We start from the raw sequence: 24,687 nt of genomic DNA, 5'->3' as shown, positions 1-24,687 counted from the left end.
GTTATTACCGGGACTAAACCGAAAAGTGAATGAATGAATGAATCTCTGATATTAAGCAGTGGGTTAACATAACACTTCACCTTTGAAACCCTGAAAAATGATGACGATTACCTACATCACAACCATCTTGGATCACCTTGGGAACCCGCGTTCTAATAATGACGTTACAGAACGCGGGGTTCACAGGCGCACACACACACACAGTTTTCAGTAGTAATCTTCCAATTAGTTCAAGCACAAAAAGTATTTACAGCTGTTAGATCGAGTTTGTGAAAGAAGCTCAGTGCGAGAATTATCGAGATTTATCAGCTTTGCTATTTTGAATTTCCATATTTACTTGTTGTTGAAACTAACAGAAATGGAGTACATTTGGAAGATGATTGTTTTTTTTAAGGGGGAAACAAGCAATTGTTCCCGCCCTGAAGCAGAAAACACCAGCTCAGGTGAGTTTACTATGACAAGACTCTTCATTTCTCCAGTTCTAATTTAATAAATGTGGTCCTTAAAATACAGTTATACACAAAATAAACAAAACCTGCAGTGGTAATTGTCTAGTACTGTGTTGTTTTTGTCGTGTAGTTTTGTTGTATGTAATATTCCTGTAATGAACTGTATAACTTTCATATATCTCTGGTATTTACCACAGTATTTTGTGTACTGTAATATTCTCCAGGTAAAATGTGGTATTTCACATTTTTGTAGTATTTACCACAGGACTTTTTGTATTGTATGTAATATTCCTGTTGTATTCTTGTGGCAATGAGTTGATATATTGCATCATGAAAACAACAGAAAAATCACATGCATAACTGTAAATTGTTGTGATACTCCACTAAAGAAAGTATGTCACAGATAATCACTTGTCATTGTCATCTAGGAACATTTTAATACCATAAAGAATATAAAATCTATTTATGTTGCGAAAATTGAATAAAAGGTTTATTGTATTTAATCCACTTTAGGAAGCAGAGACAGAAAAAGAAAAGTCGATGAAGCTTTCCAGGATGACGAAAATCAGGAGGGCTTGATGCCGGCAAAACGCCATAAACCAGCACAGTTCCCTGATGACAGTGATGAACCCAGCACCAGCTCAGGTCGGTTTGGGTTTATGCGACCGTTCAATTACACAAATGTGTAAAATGCCTACAAACAACCTCAGTGTCTGGAAAAAACTCTGTCACAGAGAACATTTTAATACAATAAAGATGATAAAATCTATTTATGTTATGAACATTTCATGAATAACAAATTTTGTATATAATCCACTTTAGGAGGCACAAAAAGAAAACTCCAGGTGACTTTTCAGGATGATCAGGAGGACTTGATGCCGGCAAAACGCCGTAAACCATCACAGTTCCCTGATGACAATGAAGAACCCAGCACCAGCTCAGGTCAGTTTACTTCTACAAGAACACACTTTTCTACAGCTTTGTTAAAGAGATATACTTCACCAAAAATTTTAATTCTGTCATCATTTACTCACACTTTACTTGTTCTAAGCCTTTTTTATTTTCTTTTTTTCTGTCAACCAAAATAGATGATATTTTGAAGAAAGCTGGAAACCTGTCTTCATTGAATTCCATAGTATTTGTTTTCCTGTCTGGGTTGAGGGGGGCTGGTGTTTGTGGGAGTGGAGATTGGCGGGAGTCTGATAATAATTATAAAAAAAAAAAAACTAATTACATATGCAGTGTAAAACTAGCACTCAAAAAGCATAAATCTGGTAAAAATTGGTAAAACAACAGGCAATATATATCAGCTTAAGGGGAGAAAGCCGGTAGTTCGATATGAAATCAGACATTGAGGAAACCCCATATAGCCAAAATGGCCTGATCCTCATTTCATAATTTACCTCTTTTAATATTCAGCTGAGAGATTGGTAGTTGCAAAGTTTTGACTATTTAGGGTCACCCTATACCGAGTAGTAATGAATGAATGCAGATTACCAAAATAAGTGATCATCTATAATTAACCCTTCCATATTTTGATCCACTTTAGGATGCAGAGGCAGAAAAAGAAAAGCCAAGGAAGCTTTTCAGGATGATGAAGATCAGGAGGACTTGATGCCGGCAAAACGCTATAAACCAGCACAGTTCCCTGATGACAGTGAAGAACCCAGCACCAGCTCAGGTCAGTTTACCATGACAAGACCCTTCATTTCTCCAATTCTACTATGATCAATTTGGTCCTTAAAATACAGATTGTAAAGTCGAACACTATCACATGACTGTTGTTAATTATTGTGATTCAGAAAGAGTGCCATGGGTAATAATTTAAAGCCATCTCTCACAAAAATATCCTGTGGTATTCCATATGATAAATAGAAGAAAAAAAATCTGGAGTGGTAATTGTGTAGTACTGTGCTGTTCTTGTGTAAGGTATTGTTGCATGTAATATTTCTGTAATGTTCTTACAGTAATTAGTAGTATTGCTTTAATATGTTTGTAATTTTTACAACAATACTTTGTGTACTGTAGTAGTGTCCATTTTAATGTGGTAATAATTTAACATTTTTGTAGATTTTACCACAGGGTTTTGTTGTACTGTATGTTATATTCCTGGAATTTTGTGGTAATAAATTGATATTAGCACATGAAAACAACAGAAAAATCACATGCATAACTCTAAATTGTTGTGATACTCCACTACAGAAAGTGCTGTGGTGATCCTGTCATATTTTGCTCAGCTTATTTGTTCTGTGGTAAATTAATTTTGTTCAGCAGGACAGTAGGATCAGTAAAGCCCCACTGAAGCCCAAGTTAAGTGTTAAATTGGGTTTATGCGACCGTTCAATTACACAAATGTGTAAAATGCCTACAAACAACCACAGTGTCTAAAAAATCCTTTTGTCTGGAAAAAACTCTGTCACAGAGAACATTTGAATACAATAAAGATGATAAAATCTATTTATGTTATGAACATTTTATGAAAACCAAATTTTGTATCTAATCCACTTTAGGAGGCACAAAAAGAAAACTCCAGGTGACTTTTCAGGATGATCAGGAGGACTTGATGCCGGCAAAACGCCATAAACCATCACAGTTCCCTGATGACAGTGATGAACCCAGCACCAGCTCAGGTCAGTTTACTAACACAAGAACACACTTTTCTACCGCTTCGTTAAACCAAAAAAAGATGATATTTTGAAGAAAGCTGGAAACCTGTCTCCATTAAATTCCATAGTATTTTTTTCCTGTCGGGGTTGAGGAGGGCTGGTGTTTGTGGGAGTGGAGATTGGCGGGAGTCTGATAATAATCATTAAAAAAAAAAGACATATGGAGTGCAAAACTAGCACTCAAAAAAGCATAAATCTAGCAAAAATTGGTAAAACAACAGGCAATATATATTAACTTAAGGGGAGAAAGCCGGTAGTTCGATGTGAAATCAGACATTGAGGAACCCTCATATAGCCAAAATGGCCTGATCCTCATTTCATAATTTACCTCTGTTAATATTCAGCTGAGAGATTGGTCGTTGCAAAGTTTTGACTATTTAGGGTCATCCTATACCAAGTAGTAATGAATGAATGAAGATTACTAAAATAAGTGATCATCTGTAATTAACCCTTCCATATTTTGATCCACTTTAGGATGCAGAGGCAGAAAAAGAAAAGCCAAGAAAGCTTTTCAGGATGATGAAGATCAGGAGGACTTGATGCCGGCAACACGCCGCAAACCAACACAGTTCCCTGATGACAGTGATGAACCCAGCACCAGCTCAGGTCAGTTTACCATGACAAGACCCTTCATTTCTCCAATCCTACTATGATAAATTTGGTCCTTAAAATACAGTTTGTTAAGTTGAGCAATATCACATGACTGTCGTTACCATCGCCATCTCTCACAAAAATATCCTGTGGTATTCCATATGATAAAACAGAAAAACAAAAAAACTGGAGTGGTTATTGTGTAGTACTGTGTTGTTTTTGTGTAAGGTATTGTTGCGTGTAATATTTCTGTAATGTTCTTACAGTAATTAATAGTATTGCTTTAATATGTTTGTAATTTTTACAACAATACTTTGTGTACTGTAGTAGTGTCCATTTTAATGTGGTAATAATTTAACATTTTTGTAGGTTTTACCACAGGGTTTTGTTGTACTGTATGTAATATTCCTGGAATCTTGTGGTAATGAGTTGATATTGCCACATGAAAACAACAGAAAAAGCTTAAATCTCTTTGAATAAACAAGCTCTTATCTAATTCATTTGATTATTTCTTCATGTAGTTTTAAACAACTAGAATAAATCATTTAACAGAACTAAACTCGTTCTATTCTTTTCCATAAGACATGTTTCTGTTTTGCAAATCTAAAAAGTGGCTTGTTTCCTTTTTTTGAGTGTAATGAGTTAATATTGCCTCATGAAAACAACAGAAAAATCACATGCATAGCTCTAAATTGTTGTGATACTCCACTACAGAAAGTGCTGTGGTGATCCTGTCATATTTTGCTCAGCTTATTTGTTCTGTGGTAAATTTATTTTGTTCAGCAGGACAGTAGGATCAGAAAAGCCCCACTAAATCCCAACTTAAAGTGTTAAATTGGGTTTATGCGAAATGTGTAAAATACTTAAAAGCAATTACAGTGTCTAAAAAATTATTTTGTCTGTAGAAACTCTGTCTCAGATATAATCACTTGTTAATTGTTTTTAAAGAAAATCTTAATACAATAAAGATTATAAAATCTATTTATGTTAACAAAATTTTATAAAAAAAAAAAATTATTGTATCTAATCCACTTTAGGAGGCAGAAAAAGAAAACTCGAGGTGACTTTTCAGGATGATCAGGAGGACTTGATGCCGGCAAAACGTTGTGAACCATCACAGTTCCCTGATGACAATGAAGAACCCAGCACCAGCTCAGGTCAGTTTACTTCCACAAGAACACACTTTTCTACAGCTTTGTTAAAGAGATATACTTCACCAAAAATGAAAGTTCTGTCATCATTTAGTCACGCTTTACTTGTTCCAAACCTTTTGTATTTTCTTTTTTCTGTCAACCAAAATAGATAATATTTTGAAGAAAGCTGGAAACCTGTCTTCATTGAATTCCATAGTATTTGTTTTCCTGCTGTGGAAGTCAATGATTAGAGGGTTTCAGCTTTCTTCAAAATATATTCTTTTAGTAATAATACTCTCATAAAGGTTCGGAACCACTTGAGGAGGAGTAAATTGTGAGTAAAACATGACATGCAGAAAAACATAAATCTGGTTGAAGTTGGTGTAAAAACAGGCTATATATCAACTTAAGGGGAGAAAACCAGTCGTTCGATGTGAAATCAGACATTGAGGAACCCCCATATTGCCAAATGGCCTGATCCTCGTTTCGTAATTTTCCTCTGCAAATATACTGAGAGATTGGTAGTTGCTAAGCTGCGACTATTCGGGGTCACCCTATACCGAGTAGTAATATGAATGCAGATTACCAAAATAAGTGATCATCTATAACTAATAGGGATGTAATGGTATTGTAAATACCGTCATACCGCAATATAAATTTTTCCGATATTACCGTAGTCGCATGACTCGGTAAAACTATAGGTCTTCTGAGAAAATTTGCTCAGGCGAATGAAGCGAACGGGAGGTACCGGAAACTACAATTCCCATCAGCCCAGGCTTGGCCATAATCCCTTGCGGTCTGTTGTCGCTACAGATCCAGTAATGCGGAAATGGAGTGTGCTGCTAGAAGCGGGGATGAAAAAGAGCTGGGTGTTGTCGCCGCGCGCGTACTGAATAGTGGTGTTGTCGCGCGAGTTCTTATCAGCTGTGTTGTCGCGCGAGTTCTTATCAGCTGTGTTGTCGCGCGAGTTCTTATCAGCTGTGTTGTCGCGCTCATGGTTTGTCCTCTCAAGTGGGGGAAAGACAATGCACAACGTTACCCACTGCTGTCAACCTGGGCCAAGTCATATCTCTCTGTCCCAGAAACCTCAGTCCCAAATGAGAGGGTTTTTTTCTGTTGTAGAGGACATTGTAAATACCCAGAGATACCAGCTTTTACCAGATTATAGTTATATGATAATTTTCCTTAAAACCCATCTCTATCTAAGTGAGTGAGTGATTAAATGTTGAATGTGATGAGTTTTCAACAATACTAAATTGAAACTTAATTTTTTTTACATGGTTTAATATTTTTTTGTTATTAAAATTGAAGTTCCTGTTTCAAAGCTTACAGATAGATGGCTAATTTGTATGTCATTGACACTTTTGGCACTTTTTTGGAGTATTTTCATAAGTTTTGTTTTTTCCTGTAAATGATTCAATAAATACCGTACCATGACATTCATACCGAGGTATTACCGTACCGTGAAATTCTGATACCGTTACATCCCTAATAACTAACCCTTCCATATTTTGATCCACTTTAGGATGCAGAGGCAGAAAAAGAAAAGCCAAGAAAGCTTTTCAGGATGATGAAGATCAGGAGGACTTGATGCCGGCAACACGCCGCAAACCAACACAGTTCCCTGATGACAGTGAAGAACCCAGCACCAGCTCAGGTCAGTTTACTACCACAAGAGCACACTTTTCTTCAGCTTCGTTAAAGAGAAATACTGTTCTGTGGTAAATTTAGTTTGTTCAGCAGGACAGCAGGATCACTAAAGCCCATTTTTGTTAGAGATATATCATGAATAGGAATGTTAAATTGGGATTTGCAACCATTCGATGACACAACTATATAAAATGCATAGAAGCAACCACAATGTCTTTTGGTTTGAAGAAACTGTTAAATATTATAATCACTTGTCGTTGTTTTCTAAGAAAATGTTAATTAAGTATAAAACATCAAATCTATTTATAATTTGAAAATAAAACGTTTGTTGTATCTAATCCATTATAGGACGCAGAGGCAGAAAAAGAAAAGCCAAGAAAGCTTTTCAGGATGATGATGATCAGGAGGACTTGATGCCGGCAACACGCCGCAAACCAACACAGTTCCCTGATGAAAGTGAAGAACCCAGCACCAGCTCAGGTCAGTTTACTACCACAAGAACACATTTGCATCCATTCAATGACACAACTATATACAACTAATATATAATACACAGAAGCAACCACAATGTCTTTTGGTTTGAAGAAACTCTGTTACAGATTATAATCACTTGTCATTGTTTTCTAAGAAAATGTTAATAAAACATAGAATATCACATTTATTTACATTATAAAAATTGAATAAAAAGTTTATTGTATTTAATCCACTTTAGGGGGCAGAGGCAGAAAAAGAAAAATGGAGGAAGCTTTTAAGGATGATGAAGATCAGGAGGACTTGATGCCGGCAACACAGCATAAACCAACACAGTTCCCTGATGGAAGTGATGAACCCAGCACCAGCTCAGGTCAGTTTACTTCCACAAAACACACTTTTCTTTAGCTCCACTTTCAGTAAAGAGATAGTTTTCTGTCTCATCACTGCTGACAATGAACTGAAAAGTTTCCGACAACTTTCAAATACATGTAACTGAGATAACCTTCAGGTTAGAGACTATTTCAATAAGAGCACAAGAGATTCAGAAAATATAGAACCAACATCAGTGTGGGTATTTGCAGAAACTTACAAAAAGAAGGTGAATAAGAAATTAGTATCAATAAACTATGGATAAATAAATAAATAAATAAAATGGAAAAGGAAGCTAATGTAATTATAAGAAAAGAGGTATGGTTATCTATGTGGAAAACACACATGATCACAATTAACCCAGATTCAAGGGAATTTATTTGGAAAAAATAAATATTTTCCAACTTGTAATAAAAAATGGTGAATGATGGAGAAAATGTGGAAATGCAATGGCCGATCATTTTCACATAGTTTAATATTGTAATATTATTCACACATTTTGGCAAGATCTGAAAATAGAGATAAAAACAATAATGGGATTGAATCTGGAATGTAATTTTAAAACTATGTACATGGAAAATAATCCTTCAAAATAACAAAAAATTATACATATCTCCTTATTACACTGCTAGTAGTGCTGTGCGTCATTTGTTTAACCCTTTAAGGTTACGTGCTGGCTGACTGACTGACAGGTGCGTGATGTGTGAGGCCAGCAAACACGATGTATAGCTGTTTCACTTTACTTCAGGACAAATTAATACCGCTCTGTAGGTCTTCAAAAATATTCCTAGCAAATCTAATAAATATTGGAGACATACTTGTTAAATAAATGCACTATATCGTTCTTCAGCATTGTTTATTTGAGAGCGCACAAGAAGATCTGCACTTGAGCAGCAGATTTGAGGGGTTGTGCAAGAAGTTTTGTGCATGAGCAGAGGAAATCAGCGCGCAAGAAAAAAGATTGGCATGCTTGAAGGCTATTACATAAATGCGATCTCAAGTTGTAATACTGCGCTCACGACATTTGTCATTGTAATAACGCCACAGGTAGTTGGTAGATCTGTATAAAAAAGGCCTGCTTTCACAGCTGGAAAAAATCCTACAGGAAACACTGCTTAGGAATTTAAATAAGATTGTATCCAGTAAAGATATATATGAAGAGTCCAGATACAAAACCCTCTAAACCCATCAGACCACTTTTTTTGTAATAAGCATTTTCTATCAAACACCTATAATTAGGTTCAAACGAGTCATTTTCTAGATAATGAAAAGGTTATTGGCTAGTAAATGAAATAACTTTTTTTTTTCAAAAATGTCACTTTAGACAATTCTTTGGTTTTTAACATGGTATATTTTCTTTTGCGTTAAAACCAGCTAAATCCTCTTGTGCTTTTTATGCAAAACCCTGTAAATCCACATATTGGGACAAAAAAGTATAATTTGTTGCAAAATCACTAAAGAAGCAATTAGAAATTATTTTACCAAACAATAAACACATTCACAAACCTCCTAAAATTAAAAATACAGAAATCTGTCAAGTAAGTGGCAGTTCATTCCGCTGTGGTAACCCCTGATAAACCAGGGACTATAAGGAAATCTGTCAAGTAAGTGCATTAATCAATAACATTAAAATTGACATTACTTACATCTTAACATTATCATTTCTTAATTCTTATCATTATCTTAACTTCTTTCGTGAAACAATGTTGCCGTTTAATGTAAAGTAATTCAGATTCATTTAAAGTAGCGTCACTGCGTAAAAAACATGAATGCATGCTGCACTTCTGACTGTAAAGTGTGTTTTCTTTTTCTTATAATGCACAGCGTTTTGAGGCAAGGGACATTTTCATTTGCCATTCACTGACATTCAGACAGGCTCATGAACTTCATCAAACTCCATCTTTTAAAATCTAAATTAATAAAACAGTCTGCTCATAAAAGCCCGCGTATCAGAGCGCTGTTACATTGAAAACATGATTCGATTCACAGCTTCTGATTGGTTCTCGGGACATAGCGGGTTTTGCTGTCAAAGGCAAGTGGCGTTTAGAGGCTTTTGCAAACAAACTGTTATTTCTGAATGTGTGGATGCTGGGATTTAGATGAACATGTACTATGTGCCTAAAGCATTTGCTTTATGTCTTTAGCTCATTTTTGGCGGAAGTGACGTTAAGCGGCTTTTGCATCTGAGCCCTTCATATATAAAAAAAGAAATAGTTCAGCCAAAAGTGAAGATGCTGAAATTGTTTGTTGCCTATACACAGCTTGACACAAACAGAAATGCTGATAATGAGACTGAACGCTATGAATGCACATGCCCTGATCTGCTCATCCACAGAATAGGCAAAGCATTATTGTTGACAAAAAATCAGGAGACTAAAATGTAGATAAAAAGATATAAAATAACCAGAATTCATTTATGTTATAAACCACTACTTTGAGCAATTCCTTCATTAGATCCAGAGTTCAGAGCCCATGCTTTCAGGCAAGTTGCATGGTGCAGCAGACCTGTCAGATTCTGCTTGTGTCAAGCTGTTTTCATTGATGAAATCAACACTGAGAATATAAATATTGTACAAGTAAAATAAGCAAAACGTATTGTGAGATTCTTATTGGTTAACACACACACACACACACACACACACACACACACACACACACACACACACACACACACACACACAAAAACAGTTTGAAGTGTTAGTTGTTGTTGAGTGATGTGACATGAACTATTGACACTCCCTGCTTCTTTTTTTGGTTAATCTTTTACCATTTGAAAGTGCCTTCACATTATTAATAGTTGAAAATATTATAAAATATAACAGATATTGTGAAAGATTAAATCCCTGCTGCCTAGATGCTTGTCTGACAGTCACAGATCATGGAGAGTGAAACTTAAATGTCAAGGAGGGTGAATTTGTTCAAGCATGTCAAAATATTTACCAAAAACATTTTTATTTTCAGTTACAGCATTAATTACATGAACGCATGCTATATACCGACTGAGGGGGAGAAAACCAGTGGTTCGATGTGAAATCAGACATTGCGGAACCCCTTAATAGCCAAAATGGCCTGATCCTCATTTCATAATTTACCTCTGCAAATATTCGACTGAGAGATTGGTAGTTGCGAAGTTACTGAGTAGTAATGAATGAATGCAGATTACCAAAATAAGTGATCATCTTTAAATAACTTCCATATTTTGATCCATTTTAGGATGCAGAGGCAGAAAAAGAAAAGCCAAGAAAGCTTTTCAGAATGATGAAAATCAGGAGGACTTGATGCCGGCAAAACGCCATAAACCAACACAGTTCCCTGATGACAGTGAAGAACCCAGCACCAGCTCTGGTCAGTTTACTACCACAAGAACACACTTTTCTTCAGCTTCGTTAAAGAGATATACTTTATTTGTGGTAAATTTATTTTGTTCAGCAGGAAAAAGAAAAATGGAGGAAGCTTTTAAGGATGATGAAGATCAGGAGGACTTGATGCCGGCAACACAGCATAAACCAACACAGTTCCCTGATGGAAGTGATGAACCCAGCTCCAGCTCAGGTCAGTTTACTTCCACAAAACACACTTTTCTTTAGCTCCACTTTCAGTAAAGAGATAGTTTTCTGTCTCATCACTGCTGACAATGAACTGAAAAGTTTCCAACAACTTTCAAATACATGTAACTGAGATAACCTTCAGGTTAGAGACTATTTCAATAAGAGCACAAGAGATTTAGAAAATATAGAACCAACATCAGTGTGGGTATTTGCAGAAACTTACAAAAACAAGGTGAATAAGAAATTAGTATGTATATGAATAGAAATTGAAAAAGGAAGCTATATACTTCACCAAAAATTCTGTCATCATTTTCTCACACTTAACTTGTTCCAAACCAGTCGGTGCCAATAGCCTAGTGGTTAAGTGTGCCGTCATATAGCACCATGGTGCTCATGGCGACCCGAGTTCGATAACCGTCTCGAGGACCTATGCTGACCCTTCCCCTCTCTCTGGTCCTAATACTTTCCTGTCTGTCCTCCACTATTCTATCCCAGTAAAAGGTGAAAAAAACATAATTATATACTTGTTCCAAACCTTTATGATTTTCTTTTTTTTCTGTCAACCAAAAATGATGATATTTTAAAGAAAGCTGGAAATCTGTCTTCATTGAATTCCATAGTGTTTGTTTTCCTGCTGTGGAAGTCATTGGTTAGAGAGTTTCAGCTTTCTTCAAAATATATTCTTTTGAGTTTACCAGAAAAAGTAAACATAAAGGTTTAGAACCACCTGAGTGAGAGTAAATTGTGAATAAAATTTATTTTTGGTGCTTAAAATTCCACTTTGTAAAGTAAAGAGTGAAGTGTTTTAATCAAATGACAAAGAACCAAACAAAATTAGTAAATAAAAATAAATAACTAAGTAGTAGTTCTGACCCTGAATCAGGATTAACATAGTCAAATGTTAATTTACCAATCTTATCTGTATTCGACTGATAGTCAGATCATGTGGTTTGGGGCTAGGGTTGGGGGGGGGGGGGGGGGGGGGCTGATGTTTGTGGGAGTGGAAATTGGCGGGGGTCTAATAATAATAATAAAAAAAATAAATAATCACATATGAAGTGCAAAACTGACACTCAAAGCATAAATCTGGTAAAAATCTTAACACGCTTTTTAAAATCATGAATGCTGGGGGATTCTTTCACTTCATTTGGGAGACAATTCCAAACCTATGGAGCATAGAGCCTAAAATAGTCCTGCCAGATCGCATCAGGAATACAGAGTGAAATTCTAAAAGTCCAGCGCTAGAAGAGCGTATAGCAAATGGTTTGGATTATATTTTAATAAGCAGTCACTAAAGGGGTGAAAACCAGTAGTTCGATGTGAAATCATGTGGAACCCCCATATAGCCAAAATAGCCTGATCCTCATTTCGTAATTTACCTCTGCAAATATTCAGCTGAGAGATTGGTCTTTGCGAAGCTAATCAGGTTCACCCTGTACTGAGTAGTAATATGAATGAACGCAGTAGATCTGCGCAATTAATCATAAAAAGATTGCGATCTTGATTCGACCCCCTAGACAATCTTAATCCAGCATTTCTACGATTCTGTCAATCATATTTTCAAGTTCAGGAGAGAAGCAATGATGGCCGCACAAGTCTTCACATTGTTTTACAAACGTTATTCAGCAACGTGGACACCTCCAAACGGTGTTAAAAGTCACATGCTGTATTTATAAGATACAATTCATCTCAAAAAGTCATTTCTTTCTTCATGTAATGTATTTGCAACTGCAAAATCACTTGTGACGTGAGCTGACCGTCAGCTGTTACCAAAGGAAGGGAGGGAATGTGGGCGCACGCCTCTGAGTGAAGTTTACTTAGTGAACAGAACCTGCATAAGCTGTGAATAACAGGTAATAAAGTTGTAAATAACAGTTTGTGGCACAGAGTGATCGTTTGGAAGTCGCGCGGGCAGTGAACCGCTCTTAGTAGTGAAAATGAAACCGAAAGCGTGCACAGGGTTGCCAGCCCAAACAGTATCCAAAACCAGCCGAATTGAAAAAATACCCACCCAGTCTTCTGTATTCACGAAAATGACGTCAGTGACAGATTTTAAGCAGAAAACGACAGATTGTAAGCATATGTCTGAAACAATAATTCAACATCAGAACTATCATCAGCATTAATGACCAGGACAAATCTAAAGTCTGTTCAAGTCCACCATTCCAAGTCTATACAAAATTAAGCATTTTAACTAACAGTACAGATACACAAAGCCTATTGCTGTTTTACCACATGTTTGAGAATGACAATAATCATAGCCCACTCATATTAACCTTTATTTTACATCTACAGACTCGTAAGAAAATCCTGATCTTTATTTTAGGCAAAAAAAAAAATTTCGATTCTCATTTTAGCCAGAATTGTGCAGCTCTAGAATGCAGATTACCAAAATAAGTGATCATCTGTAATTAACCCTTCCATATTTTCCACTTTAGGACGCAGAGGCAGAAAAAGAAAAGTCGAGGAAGCTTTTCAGGATGATGAAAATCAGGAGGACTTGATGCTGCCACCTCAGTTCCCTGATGAAAGGGATGAACCCAGCCCCAGCTCAGGTCAGTTTACAATGACAAGACCCTTCATTTCTCCAATTCTACTATGATCAATTTGGTCCTTAAAATACAGATTGTTAAGTTGAGGCAGTATCACATGACTGTCGTTGCTGATTGTGATTCAGAAAGAGTGCCATGGGTAATAATTTAAAGCCATCTCTCACAAAAATATCCTGTGGTATTCCATATGATAAATAGAAGAACAAAAATCTGGAGTGGTAATTGTGTAGTACTGTGTTGTTTTTGTGTAAGGTATTGTTGCATGTAATATTTCTGTAATGTTCTTGCAGTAATTAATAGTATTGCTTTAATGTGTTTTTAATATTTACAACAATACTTTGTGTACTGTAATATTCTCCAGGTAATATGTGGTATTAAATTCACATTTTTGTAGGTTTTACCACTGGGTTTTGTTGTACTGTACACAGCAAATTTTAGATAGTAGATTTAACTACCTTGGAGTTAAAATTAACACTGCCTCAGAGTTTATATGGGAACCACTATAAGTGTTAAAAATAACACTTTTGAAAGTGTTAACATTGTCAACACCAAGAGAGTGTTAATTAGCAAACTCTTGTTGTGTAAAATATCTGTCCAATTTCCGAAAAAATACCAGCAGCTGTGGTTGCCAGAATCTTTTTGTGAAAAACATGGAAGTTTTATATAACTGTATAAATTTACAAAAAATAACCATATTTCATGAACTAATACATTGTTCATTTTACAAAATCATAGCTTAGTGCAAAAAAATGTAAAGTCTTTAGATGCAATAATGTTTTCATGTGTGATGGCAAGTAGCAAACAGATTTTGACTGCATTAGTAACTACACAGTTACCTTTAAACAAAAGAAGATGCAGCATAACATCAAATACTCTCAGTTCATCTTGGACTTGAACAGAGACGCTATTATCCTCCACAATGGTAACACAAAAACCGTTTTGCTGTTTTTCTTTCTTTTTTTTCATTTTTAGATTTTACGGAAAAATACCAGCAGCTGTGGTTGCCAGTAATCTGCTGTTTTTCACATTCATAAATTCAGTTTACAGAATATTTCTGTTAAAAGCACATTCAACAGTCTGTATTTTTATCGATCTCACACTGCAAATTTTAGATTTGGTAGATCTAACTACCTTAGAGTTAAAATTAACACTCCCTCAGTGTTTATTTGGGAACCACTATAAGTGTTAAAATAACATTTTTGAAAGTGTTAAAATTTTTAACACCCAGAGTGTTAATTAGCAAACTCTTATTGTGTAAAATATCTGTTAAATGTATGTCAAAATACTGGCAGCAGTGGTTGCCAGTAATCTGCTGTTTTCAACATTTTACATTCGTAAATTCAGTTTCCAGAATATTTCTGTTAAAAACAAATCCCATTGTCTGTATTTTTCATTCGAACACACGTAAGCCTTAAATTCCAGAGCAAAATCCTCACTAGTGTCCTCACTACAGAGGGCTGAACACTTAGACAGTGATGAAGTTAACGAGAAAATTAAGTGTCTAATTAAAGGAGGATTGAGAATTGTTGATGAACAACTGTTAACAAGCAGAATCACTGAAGGACAGAAAAACACAAGCCAAAACCAAAGATGAAATCAACTGAGAAAAAAAAAACTCTAAATAAAATAATAATCAATAAAAATAAAACAAATTACACAATAAAAAATCTTATTTTTCAACATCTTTAAAAAAAACTCATCAAATTAAACAACTTATCATGGAGCTTCACCTATTACTGACCAGTGACTTTATTTCTGTCATGTGAACAAAAGCTCTTAATAAAATTTCCGTTGTTCATTTGAAGTCACCATGATGGAGGACAGAGTCTGCTTTAGTCAGCCTCTTCAACTTCTTACTATAAATGTCTTCTACTTTGGCTGCTGTAGATAGTGTTAATTACACTATTTAAACATAAAGCATGGAAAGCCGAAAGAAAACTAAAGTGTCAGTCTAAAGTGATTATTATTGATAATATAGCCTTCCTTTCCTGCTTGTTTTCTAACTGAATATCATATTAGTTATGTGTGAGAAATAAATAATATACATAAATGAAACCCCTGAAGCTCCAATAAAATAAAAAAAATATTTACAATGAGAATGTTTGATCTATGGCAGAACTTATAAACACCCAGACATCAACAATTAGTCTTTGAATCTCAATGATGGTGACAAACAAAAAAATAAAAATCAAGTAAAAAAAAAAACACTACTGAAATATCACCTCCCAAAAACAACACAAAATAAAGGAAAATAAAGAGATTGTAAGAACATAAAGCTGCATAATTTATTCATGCTGCAATGCATGCTGGGAGCTTTGTACTATGCTGGCACCCAGCATGCATTGCGGCATGAACTATGCAGCTTTTTTTTTTCAGCAACCACGGTTGAGGTTCATATCCTGATTCTTGATACCTGTGTGTTATATGAGCAAGCTGGAGCTTGAATGTTTAGTGCATAACACTCTAATTATTAATTGCATCCTAATTGTTTGTTGAATTTTCTTTGAAGAGCAGCAGAATGCCAGTAGTATTGTCCCATGCAGCTTTAATTCAACTATATTTGCATATTATTATGAATCAACTTAATAAACACCTGAAATTAAATCTATAACAATTAAGCATAAACAGTGTAGTTTCTCTTGACCTTTCTTGTTATAGCTAATGAGTTTTAGAAACATTAGGATATAAGCGTAAAGCTTCAAGAACTCAAATAAGCAGCCTCTGATCTCTATGATGGTGAGGTCAAATGAAATATTTTTAATAATAAAAAAATAACCTCTGTTCATTGTCAAATATTCTTACAGAAATGAAGTCAAACTGTATCAGTGAAGCTGCTTATACTATTATTTAATGGAGTTGTTTAATTCTCTGTTTTAATTCAGTTGGTTTGGTGTGAGGCTGTGTCTGTAGATTTATTTCTTCCTTCAATTTCTTATTCCTTCAGTGATTGTGCTTGTTAACAGCAGGTGTTCAACAGCAGGTGTCTGAATTCACTTATTTGTGGTCATTCACTCTGTCTAGTGGACTAAACTAATTGACCAATTTAAGGGCCAGGTGAATGAGGGTGTGGCGAGATTTCAGACACTCTGATTAGTTTCTCAAATACAAGGGTTTTCTTCTTATATGTTACTCTGTATGACAAGGAGGCAAATCAGCTTCCAACGCTGAGAGGGTTATTTTACCTTTATCTAACTCTAGAATTTTAACACTTTACTCTGAATTACCACAACACTTGAAATTTAACACCAATGAATTTGCTGTGTATGTAATATTCTTGTGGTAATAAGTTTAAAATTAAAGTTTAAAGTTTAAAATATTTTCGTTTAAAGAAACAGTAACAGATTCTAATCACTTGTTCAAATAAAATAAAAATTAGAATATGAAATGTATTTATATTATAAAAATGATGAAACTTTTTATATATTTAATCCACTTTAGTTGAAGAAGCTTCTCAGGTGGATGAAGATCAGGAGGACTTGATGCCGGCAGCAAGCAGTGAACCATCACAGTTTCCTGATGAAATTGAAGAACCCGGCACCAGCTCAGGTCAGTTTACTTTGATAAAAACAATGTAGGTGTGTTTACATGGAGCCTTTAAATTGGTTTAAAAGTTTAATCCGAATGATAAATGCTTCATATAAACACCTCAATGGAATAAACATGGTCAAACCAAATGAAATTGTAATCAGTTTGAAAGGGTGGTATAAACCTTGCCATATTTGAGTTTTGTTGGATATATTCAGGAAGCATGTTTTCTTTGAGCTGATCCAATTAAAAGTTCAGTTCGTATATCTGAATGTTTTTGTTTTTGTAGTTTTGTATTAAATAACAAAATTGTGTTCATGTGTAGGAATATTAAAAACTGTGTGTATGGAATTCATCATGATGTGGAATTAGATCAAATCAGTGACATGATAATTGTAACCAAACCATGAGACCTGTGAAGGTTTAGACCCCTAATAAATAATATCTGTAGCTTAATGTGTGTTTAAGTCATGTAAGTGGAAGTGGGTGGAGTCAGGGGTGAACAGTGTTCAAGGAATGTTTATGCTGAAGAATGGAGGTGCTGGAATGGTGTAATAAAAACAAGCTAAAGCTATAAATGATGGGTCCTGTTCATCTCACAATAATAAACCTTTGTTCATTGTAATCCCCTTAAGGAAGCAGAGAAGGAAATGCTGAGCAACATTTTCTGGATGATGACGATGATGATCCATATTTTTGTAGAAGAGACACCGGCCCAGGTCAGTCTTCTATCGCAAGACCTCACATTTCTCCTGTAATTTCTGTAACATGGTATCATGTTTCTCCTGAAAAATCTCCAGTAAATTCTGTATAGTTTTGAATAGTGGTGGGCAGAGCGAGGATTCATGAAAAACTGAAACAGTCAAAGCAAATGTGTCTCTACAGTGAAATCTGTTGGTCTGAAACCGCTTTGACAGAGAAGCAGTTGAGGAAATATAATATGTTGTGTAAAACATTCATTCCATCAAGTGATTGGATTGTGGATAATGTTCACATCTGGAATGCAGTTGTCATGAGTTTGAATCCAGGGCAAAGCATGTAATAAACATTTAAAATATGTGGTTTCATAGTTTTGTTCTTGTAATGTGTTCGGTCTGACATCTGAATAAACTCTTTGTAAATAAATGCAAAGTTTAAGAGAAAGAGTAGGAAGGTCCACAAGCCAGGATTTGAACTCAGAGCATCTGCAATGTGCTGTAGTTACAGTACATGTTGCCGCACTGCCCACTAGGCTGTGTGCGATTGTGTGGATTTTCAGTCAATCAAATGCAGATTTAGAAAGGATGTCAAGTCTCGGATCACCGAATGTATGTGACACTTGTGTTTTAGATCAGTGTTTCAATGGTGCTGAGCAAAGGTTAATCACGGTTAATCACGTCTAAATAAAAGTTTGTTTTGACATAATATATGTGCGTGTGTTATATAATATATATGTAGTGTTGGGGATAACGCATTACAAGTAACGTGAGTTACCTAATAATCTTACTTTTCTAAGTAATGAGTAAAGTATTCAGTAAAAATTTTGAGTTACTATTTGAAAAAATGTAAAGCGAGTTACTTCTTAGTTTAATTAATTCACTTTTTAAATAATAAATTGCTGAATTCAAATTAATGTTAAATGAGAATTTTCTCTCAGCAGAAACAGACAAAAACCAACAATGGAGAGTCTTACATTTCAGTGATGGAAATATTCTCATTATTCCCAAAACATGGAAGACAAGGAAAAGGGGCTTATAGTCTCAGTGCTCATTTAACTTCACTAATAAGACAAAAAGTAGGAAAGCATCAGACACATTGCTTTTAGCGTTCATTAATCTGTAAATACAGCATGTATAACTCTGGGGACAGAAAGTTCTTAGAACATAATATTATCCTACATTAGTATTGATATTTGATGTGTTTTTTAAAGGAGTGGTCCAGAATGTAATTTTAAGGCTTGGTTGTGTTAATAAGATGCAAAGCAATGTGTGCTCATGTTTCACTTGAAGGAAATCATCTTATTTTTTCATAAATCTCACTTTGATTCTAAACAGCTTCTCTGCTAACATGAAAACAACTGATATATTTCCTAGTTCCTCTGAAAGGCCCGCCCTCAAGTGACTCTGATTGGTCATCGTCATAATGTACTGCGATTCGCGGATCGGCTCCACGTCACACCCGTACAAGCACGCACTTTTCTGCTGTTTAAACAGTCAGTCAACTTCCTGCCTGCTCTCTAAAATAAAATCTGACAAGTGTCTGTAACAAGTAAAAATGGGGTGCAGCTCCTTTGAGAGACCTTGCCTTTGTGTGTGTCTATGTGTGTGTGTGTGTGTGTGTGTGTGTGTGTGTGAATGTGTGAACTTTCTGTAACAAGCGCATGTGCGCGAGACTTTCTTTTTCTCTGATGCTTGGATTAAGTTATTTTCTGTAAGATATCTTGAAAGAAGAATAGAGCACAAGATGTGGGATGTGACCTGTGTGAGCCTTGATTTATTTTTTGCTGCTTCACGAGAGTTAGGAGAGGTATCCTGTGTTTTTAACTTAACGTGTCACACGATGTCTTTCACATATATCCGGAATATGCAGGTGTATGTAATATAAATCATCTACATATCTTTTGCGACTTCATTATCTGAGATGTAAAACGCATGGAAAAGCTGCCAAAAGAGTCAATGCAAAGTCTCGTACACACATAGAGAGACACGAACGTGCTGGTGAAGTGTGTGTGTGGGTGTTTATAGCAGTTTGACTGATAAATATGAATTTGTAGCTAAATCTATGTAAATCGTTTGCATGCATGTGTCTATATATATAATAAATATACTATGATTAATCGTGATCAATTTTTTCCCAGCACTAGTTTTGAAACATCTGCGCTTCGGCATCTGGAGGCCAAAATGTCAGTTTTGGCATTTTTAAGTTTTATATTTTTGTCAGTAAGCAAACACAGTTTTATAGCACGCTGAACCTCAACAGAAATATATTCTCCTACTATCACAGTAAGACAAAAACAGAAATGAGCAATCCTGGTAAACTGTCATAATCCTTTTGTTTGTTTTTCAGGATCTCCTCTTGACAAATATGAGCTTGGAAGGAAGCTAGGAAAGGGAATCTATGGCACTGTCTACGTGGCAACACGCAAATCTGATGGAAAAAAGGTAAGTCACTTTTGCTGCACATGTTGTTTACTTAATTTTTTCTTCTTGTAAAGGAAGTGGTGTGCATATCGACGCATGTCCATGTTGGATTATACACATGTATTATTGGATTTATTATGATTGTTTTTTTCATTGCTTTGGGGAAAAAATATTAATATTTTGTTTCTTTTGCAGGTTGCCCTGAAATTCGTTTATATGCCGAACTGTTACATAAATCGGAAAGTAAGTAAACACAACACAATGAATATATCTGAATATGTGTTGAATCTATATTAAACACATTATATTATACAGTTATAATTGTGCAGATACATTATACAGTTCACATGCTCTAACCTTTTTCTAATATTTTTCTCTAGCCTGGACGTGTCTTTTACCCGACTTCGGAGGCCAGAATAATGCTTGAACTGAAGAAGCCTTCCTTATGTCCCCACATCATAGAGTTGTATGACTTTTTTGAAGTGGAGGAATATGATGTTTTGGTCATGGAGTACATGCAGCCGAGTATGACCTTGACTGCATTCTTCAGGAGAAACAATGGTCCCTTGACTGAAAGTGTAGCGCGACTCTTGATCCTGCAGATCCTAATTGCATTAGAACACTGCCTGGAGCATGGCATTGACCATAGAGCAATCTATGAAGAAAACATCCTGGTGAATCCAAAGACCCTTCAAGTCAAGTTGATTGGTTTTGGCTGCAGTGATTACATTGCGGGCGACTTAAAACCGCACGCTGGTAAGATGCTTTTCTCTTCACCTCTCCTGCTGAAACCTTTCTTTCATTGCTGGTATTGCTGGTCACCGGCAGTTCTAGATTTCAGAATTCATGCTGGCTGTTATGCTGGAGAATTTGCACTGATTGTTTTTAGTTTTTTAATGCTGCTTATTAATATCCCAGCTTATTGATCTCCTACTTTTACACTGACCACTTGTAATGAAATAGTTTTGATCACTTAATTATTTTACAGTAAATTGCTGTTCTACTCTTCTAACTCACAAATCTGTTGCTTACAGGATTTGACCAAATCTACTGCAGATGTTACCAGCATTCTCGCTCTAGAAGAAACTGTTGAGTGTGTGGCAAGACTCCTGGCAAGGATGGTGAATGGATATTGGCCCCTTCGCTCTATGGTTGAGTATCCAAGATTTCACCCCAGTGTATCCAAAGGTGAGACAATAACTCAACAAAGTGCTGTTCAGATATAATTGGACAGTGTTGTCAAGACTGTAAAAATGTAAAATTAAGTCTAACTTCATATACAGTTTTCATGTTAGGCATGTGAGAACATACAGGATTAATCAATTCTCTCCGTTTCTACAGAATGCAGAGATCTTCTGAAAATGTGCTTCGGTTTCAATGTTGACGATGGACCCACTTTGGAGGATATTATTGATCATAAGTGGTTCAGCAAAAAGATAGACACCTGATGGACAGAAACCACTGGCACACTCTGGTAGGCTTATTGACACTTCTGGTGGCACATCTGCAGGGCTTGATCGTGGATATGGTGCAGGTCCAAGTAGGTCACCAGGCAGATGTTTAGACAGCCAATAGGATCAATGCAGAGATTCGTCTATACCTTTAATTAAATGACACAACATCTGATGCACAGAAGCCATTGCGCCTGTTAATATGCTTGGCGACTGGTGTCAGTGGATAGCGGCATGTGCCACTGGAGCTTGTGATGTGCGCTGATGCGTTGCGTCCTGTGTCACTGAGATTGTCGCAGTACATGTTGCTGTGTGGCTCCTCTAGTGGTGACTGACAGCTACTGCTGCTGCTGCTGACGATGCTGACTGCTGACTGAGCATAAAGTAGGTTGTGTAACACACACACTTAACAACAGAACAATATTTCATTATTAATATAAAAACCACCAAAAATAATATTTATTACAATGCAGAGTTTGTTTATACAACATACTGGGCTTAGAAATATTCATATTATTACTGCACTGTAATGCTAAAACAGCGTAAGATAATTTGTTTAAAGAAAAAATCTGAAAATAATGTAAAATATGTAGTTTGGTTTAATTAAAAATCACCAAGTTAGAGATTTTACTTAAGTGTTTTATTATTTTGTCGTTCACTAAACATACTGTAATGTAATTGTGGTAATATCAGCAACACTGCTATAAAAATGAAATATAATGCAAAAAGATAGAAAATATAATTATAAAAACTTATATAAATTATATTAGAATTTTAAAAATTCTGTAAATTAAAATGATCATTTCTAAGTTGTAATTTGAAGATTAGAGTATGCACAAAAATTATAAAAAAACATATTTGAAAATAATTTTGATTGAAGCAAAAACAAAAAATAAATGTGTAATTTTTGAATGTTTAGTTTTCATTTAGTTCATTTCACAAAGTAGAAAGTGCAAAAACATCAATTTGCATAAGAAGTGCAGTTTTATACAAAAGTTTAACATGAATAACTAGTTGCTTTCTTTTAGTTAATTATCCACTGGAAAAAGTAAAGTGAGGAATTACTGGAATAGCTGTACGTGATACAAAATCCTAAATAAATGACCTAATACATTTAAAGGGACATGAAACTAATTTTAAAATACAGAAGCCTAATATTGTTGTACAAATGAACACTGCAATGTACGTCGACATCACTTTGCATTTTCACCGTCACACATGACAAAAATGAATATTATTAATATTGTCATAATTGAACTTTATCACATAATTCACTTTTTTGAAACCACTAAAAAATAGTTTTGTTGTCATCTGGTGTGACACCCTTATTTATTGTTTATTATTATATTAATTATATATGGTCATTATATAACTAATGCATTAACTAGTGTGTTCAATAATGTATTAATAATTAACTCTAGTGTTTAGTTTACATGTGAGATTTAGTATTGCTAATTAGATTAATTAGCATTAATGTATGTGTAGGTAAACGTTATGTAATTATAAAGAATGAATGTGAAGTGGTGCATTAGAAGACGAGTAAGTTAACATTAACAAATAATATGTAGTGTTGAATAATAGTCATTTCTCAGCATCAGTTCGTGTTACATCATGTATTAAATAGCAGATTAATATATGTTTAATTAACATTAACAACGATTAAGTGTTGCATAACTGATGTGTTGTTCACTGGTAATTCATGTTACCTAATGCAGTAACTAACATTAACTCATACTCCCTTATTGTAAAGTGTTCCCAAGACATTTATTATTGAAAATTAGTTATTCAAACTATGTTTTATATGCTTTTAAAATATTCTTCAACTTAGAAACACGTGTACATATAAATATATAATATATAGTTTATAATATTATAATATTTAGATGAAATTTATATAAATATATTATTAAAAGAATTACAATTTCACAGGACGGCTAATCATTTATATAGTTTATAATAATTTGAATACTATATGATTATTATTTTGTTATATTATATCATTTTGATCTGTAGTTAATATAATTGTCATACAATATCGTAATTATATTTAATATTAATATAATATGAAATATTGTTCTGTCGTTGAGTGTGTGTGTTACACAACCTACTTCATGCTAGAGATCTGCAAATTTGAATCCCGCTCCCGCCAGGTTTTAGCCCGAACCCGACCGCTCCCGCTTATATTCAGCATTTTTTGTCCCGCTGCCTGCCCTGCCCCATTTTCTACCCGCCGCGCCCGATCCCGCTCAAAGAGGGGGTGGGATGAGAACAAAACCGAAAACCACCCAGCTATACAGAGTCCAGACAGCCTATTACAAGCTGTCTGTATAAACACACAACACAAGCATACACACACACACACACACACACACAAGCACGAAGCACACACACACACAGGCAAAGCTCTCTCATTTATGCGCACACACACACTTCTCATACGCACACACACATACACACACACAGCAACAACGAAAAACATAGCATAACGCTGTCTCATTCATACACATACATATGCATGCTCGCTCGCTTGCTCGCGTGGGTTTGGCGCTATATTTCGGCCCGCTCCCGTCCAAAATACAACCAGTTATCGACCGCTTCCGCGCTTTATTCGAAAATGTATTCCCGCGCCGCAGAAATCTGACCTCTGCAGACCTCTACTTCATGCTCAGTCAGCAGTCAGCATCGTCAGCAGCAGCAGCAGGAGCTGTCAGTCACCACTAGAGGAGCCACACAGCAACATGTACTGCGACAATCTCAGTGACACAGGACGCAACGCATCAGCGCACGTCACAAGCTCCAGTGGCACATGCCGCTATCCACTGACACCAGTCGCCAAGCATATTAACAGGCGCAATGGCTTCTGTGCATCAGATGTTGTGTCATTTAATTAAAGGTATAGACGAATCTCTGCATTGATCCTGTTGGCTGTTTAAACATCTGCCTGGTGATCTACTTGGAACTGCACCATATCCACAATCAAGCCCTCCAGATGTGCCACCAGAAGTGTCAATAAGCCTACCGTCCATGATGGATGCTCATACTCATCAAACCCTCCATCATCCACACTACAGCTTCACCCATTTGTATTCATCTGAAGTGAATGTAATTGAAACTGCTTTAATGATGATGTTTGTATTAAACTGAAGTGAATAAAACTGAA

The 24,687-nt window shown here is 35.5% G+C and overlaps 2 protein-coding genes and 1 long non-coding RNA gene across 23 annotated transcripts in view; 2 read left to right on the top strand and 1 right to left on the bottom strand.

Annotated features, from left to right (window-relative positions):
• rufy3 (RUN and FYVE domain containing 3) overlaps window positions 1–24,687 on the bottom strand; it is an 881,807-nt gene that overhangs the window by 216,822 nt on the left and 640,298 nt on the right. The gene's annotated exons all lie outside the window — the stretch shown is intronic.
• Window positions 1–24,687, top strand: part of LOC148679708 (uncharacterized) — an 890,299-nt gene that overhangs the window by 619,979 nt on the left and 245,633 nt on the right. The gene's annotated exons all lie outside the window — the stretch shown is intronic.
• On the top strand, window positions 119–24,687 carry LOC110439824 (uncharacterized). 21 transcript variants are annotated; one of them, XM_088650995.1, is made up of 21 exons: window positions 119–443; window positions 963–1,094; window positions 1,272–1,391; window positions 1,999–2,130; window positions 2,960–3,079; window positions 3,590–3,721; window positions 4,744–4,863; window positions 6,365–6,496; window positions 6,838–6,969; window positions 7,202–7,333; window positions 10,546–10,677; window positions 10,765–10,884; window positions 13,319–13,435; window positions 16,871–16,978; window positions 17,593–17,676; window positions 20,003–20,097; window positions 20,272–20,319; window positions 20,457–20,832; window positions 21,111–21,264; window positions 21,418–21,620; window positions 24,357–24,687. In XM_088650995.1, the coding sequence occupies exons 1-19, from the start codon at window positions 359–361 to the stop codon at window positions 21,167–21,169; spliced, it is 2,376 nt and encodes a 791-aa protein (XP_088507121.1). In that variant the 5' UTR covers window positions 119–358; the 3' UTR covers window positions 21,170–21,264; window positions 21,418–21,620; window positions 24,357–24,687. The 21 variants fall into 21 exon arrangements, with proteins under 21 accessions (XP_088507121.1, XP_087110053.1, XP_087110052.1 ...); XM_087253927.1 differs by having other exon boundaries at window positions 10,762–10,884; XM_087253926.1 differs by having other exon boundaries at window positions 10,762–10,884; window positions 21,418–21,743; window positions 24,376–24,687.

This window comes from Danio rerio, chromosome 5, assembly GCF_052040795.2.
Source record: "Danio rerio strain M-AB ecotype USA chromosome 5, GRCz13ab, whole genome shotgun sequence".
NCBI lineage: Eukaryota > Metazoa > Chordata > Actinopteri > Cypriniformes > Danionidae > Danio > Danio rerio.
Note: the sequence above shows the minus strand (reverse complement) of the source record. Positions and strands in the feature narration are given on the sequence as shown.

Coding starts and splice junctions, on each gene's coding strand:
- LOC110439824 (XM_087253927.1), top strand. CDS start 359: ATGGAGTACATTTGGAAGATGATTGTTTTTTTTAAGGGGGAAACAAGC. Junction 1,095..1,271: donor TGAACCCAGCACCAGCTCAG/GTCGGTTTGGGT, acceptor AATCCACTTTAG/GAGGCACAAAAAGAAAACTC. Junction 16,979..17,592: donor AGAACCCGGCACCAGCTCAG/GTCAGTTTACTT, acceptor AATCCCCTTAAG/GAAGCAGAGAAGGAAATGCT.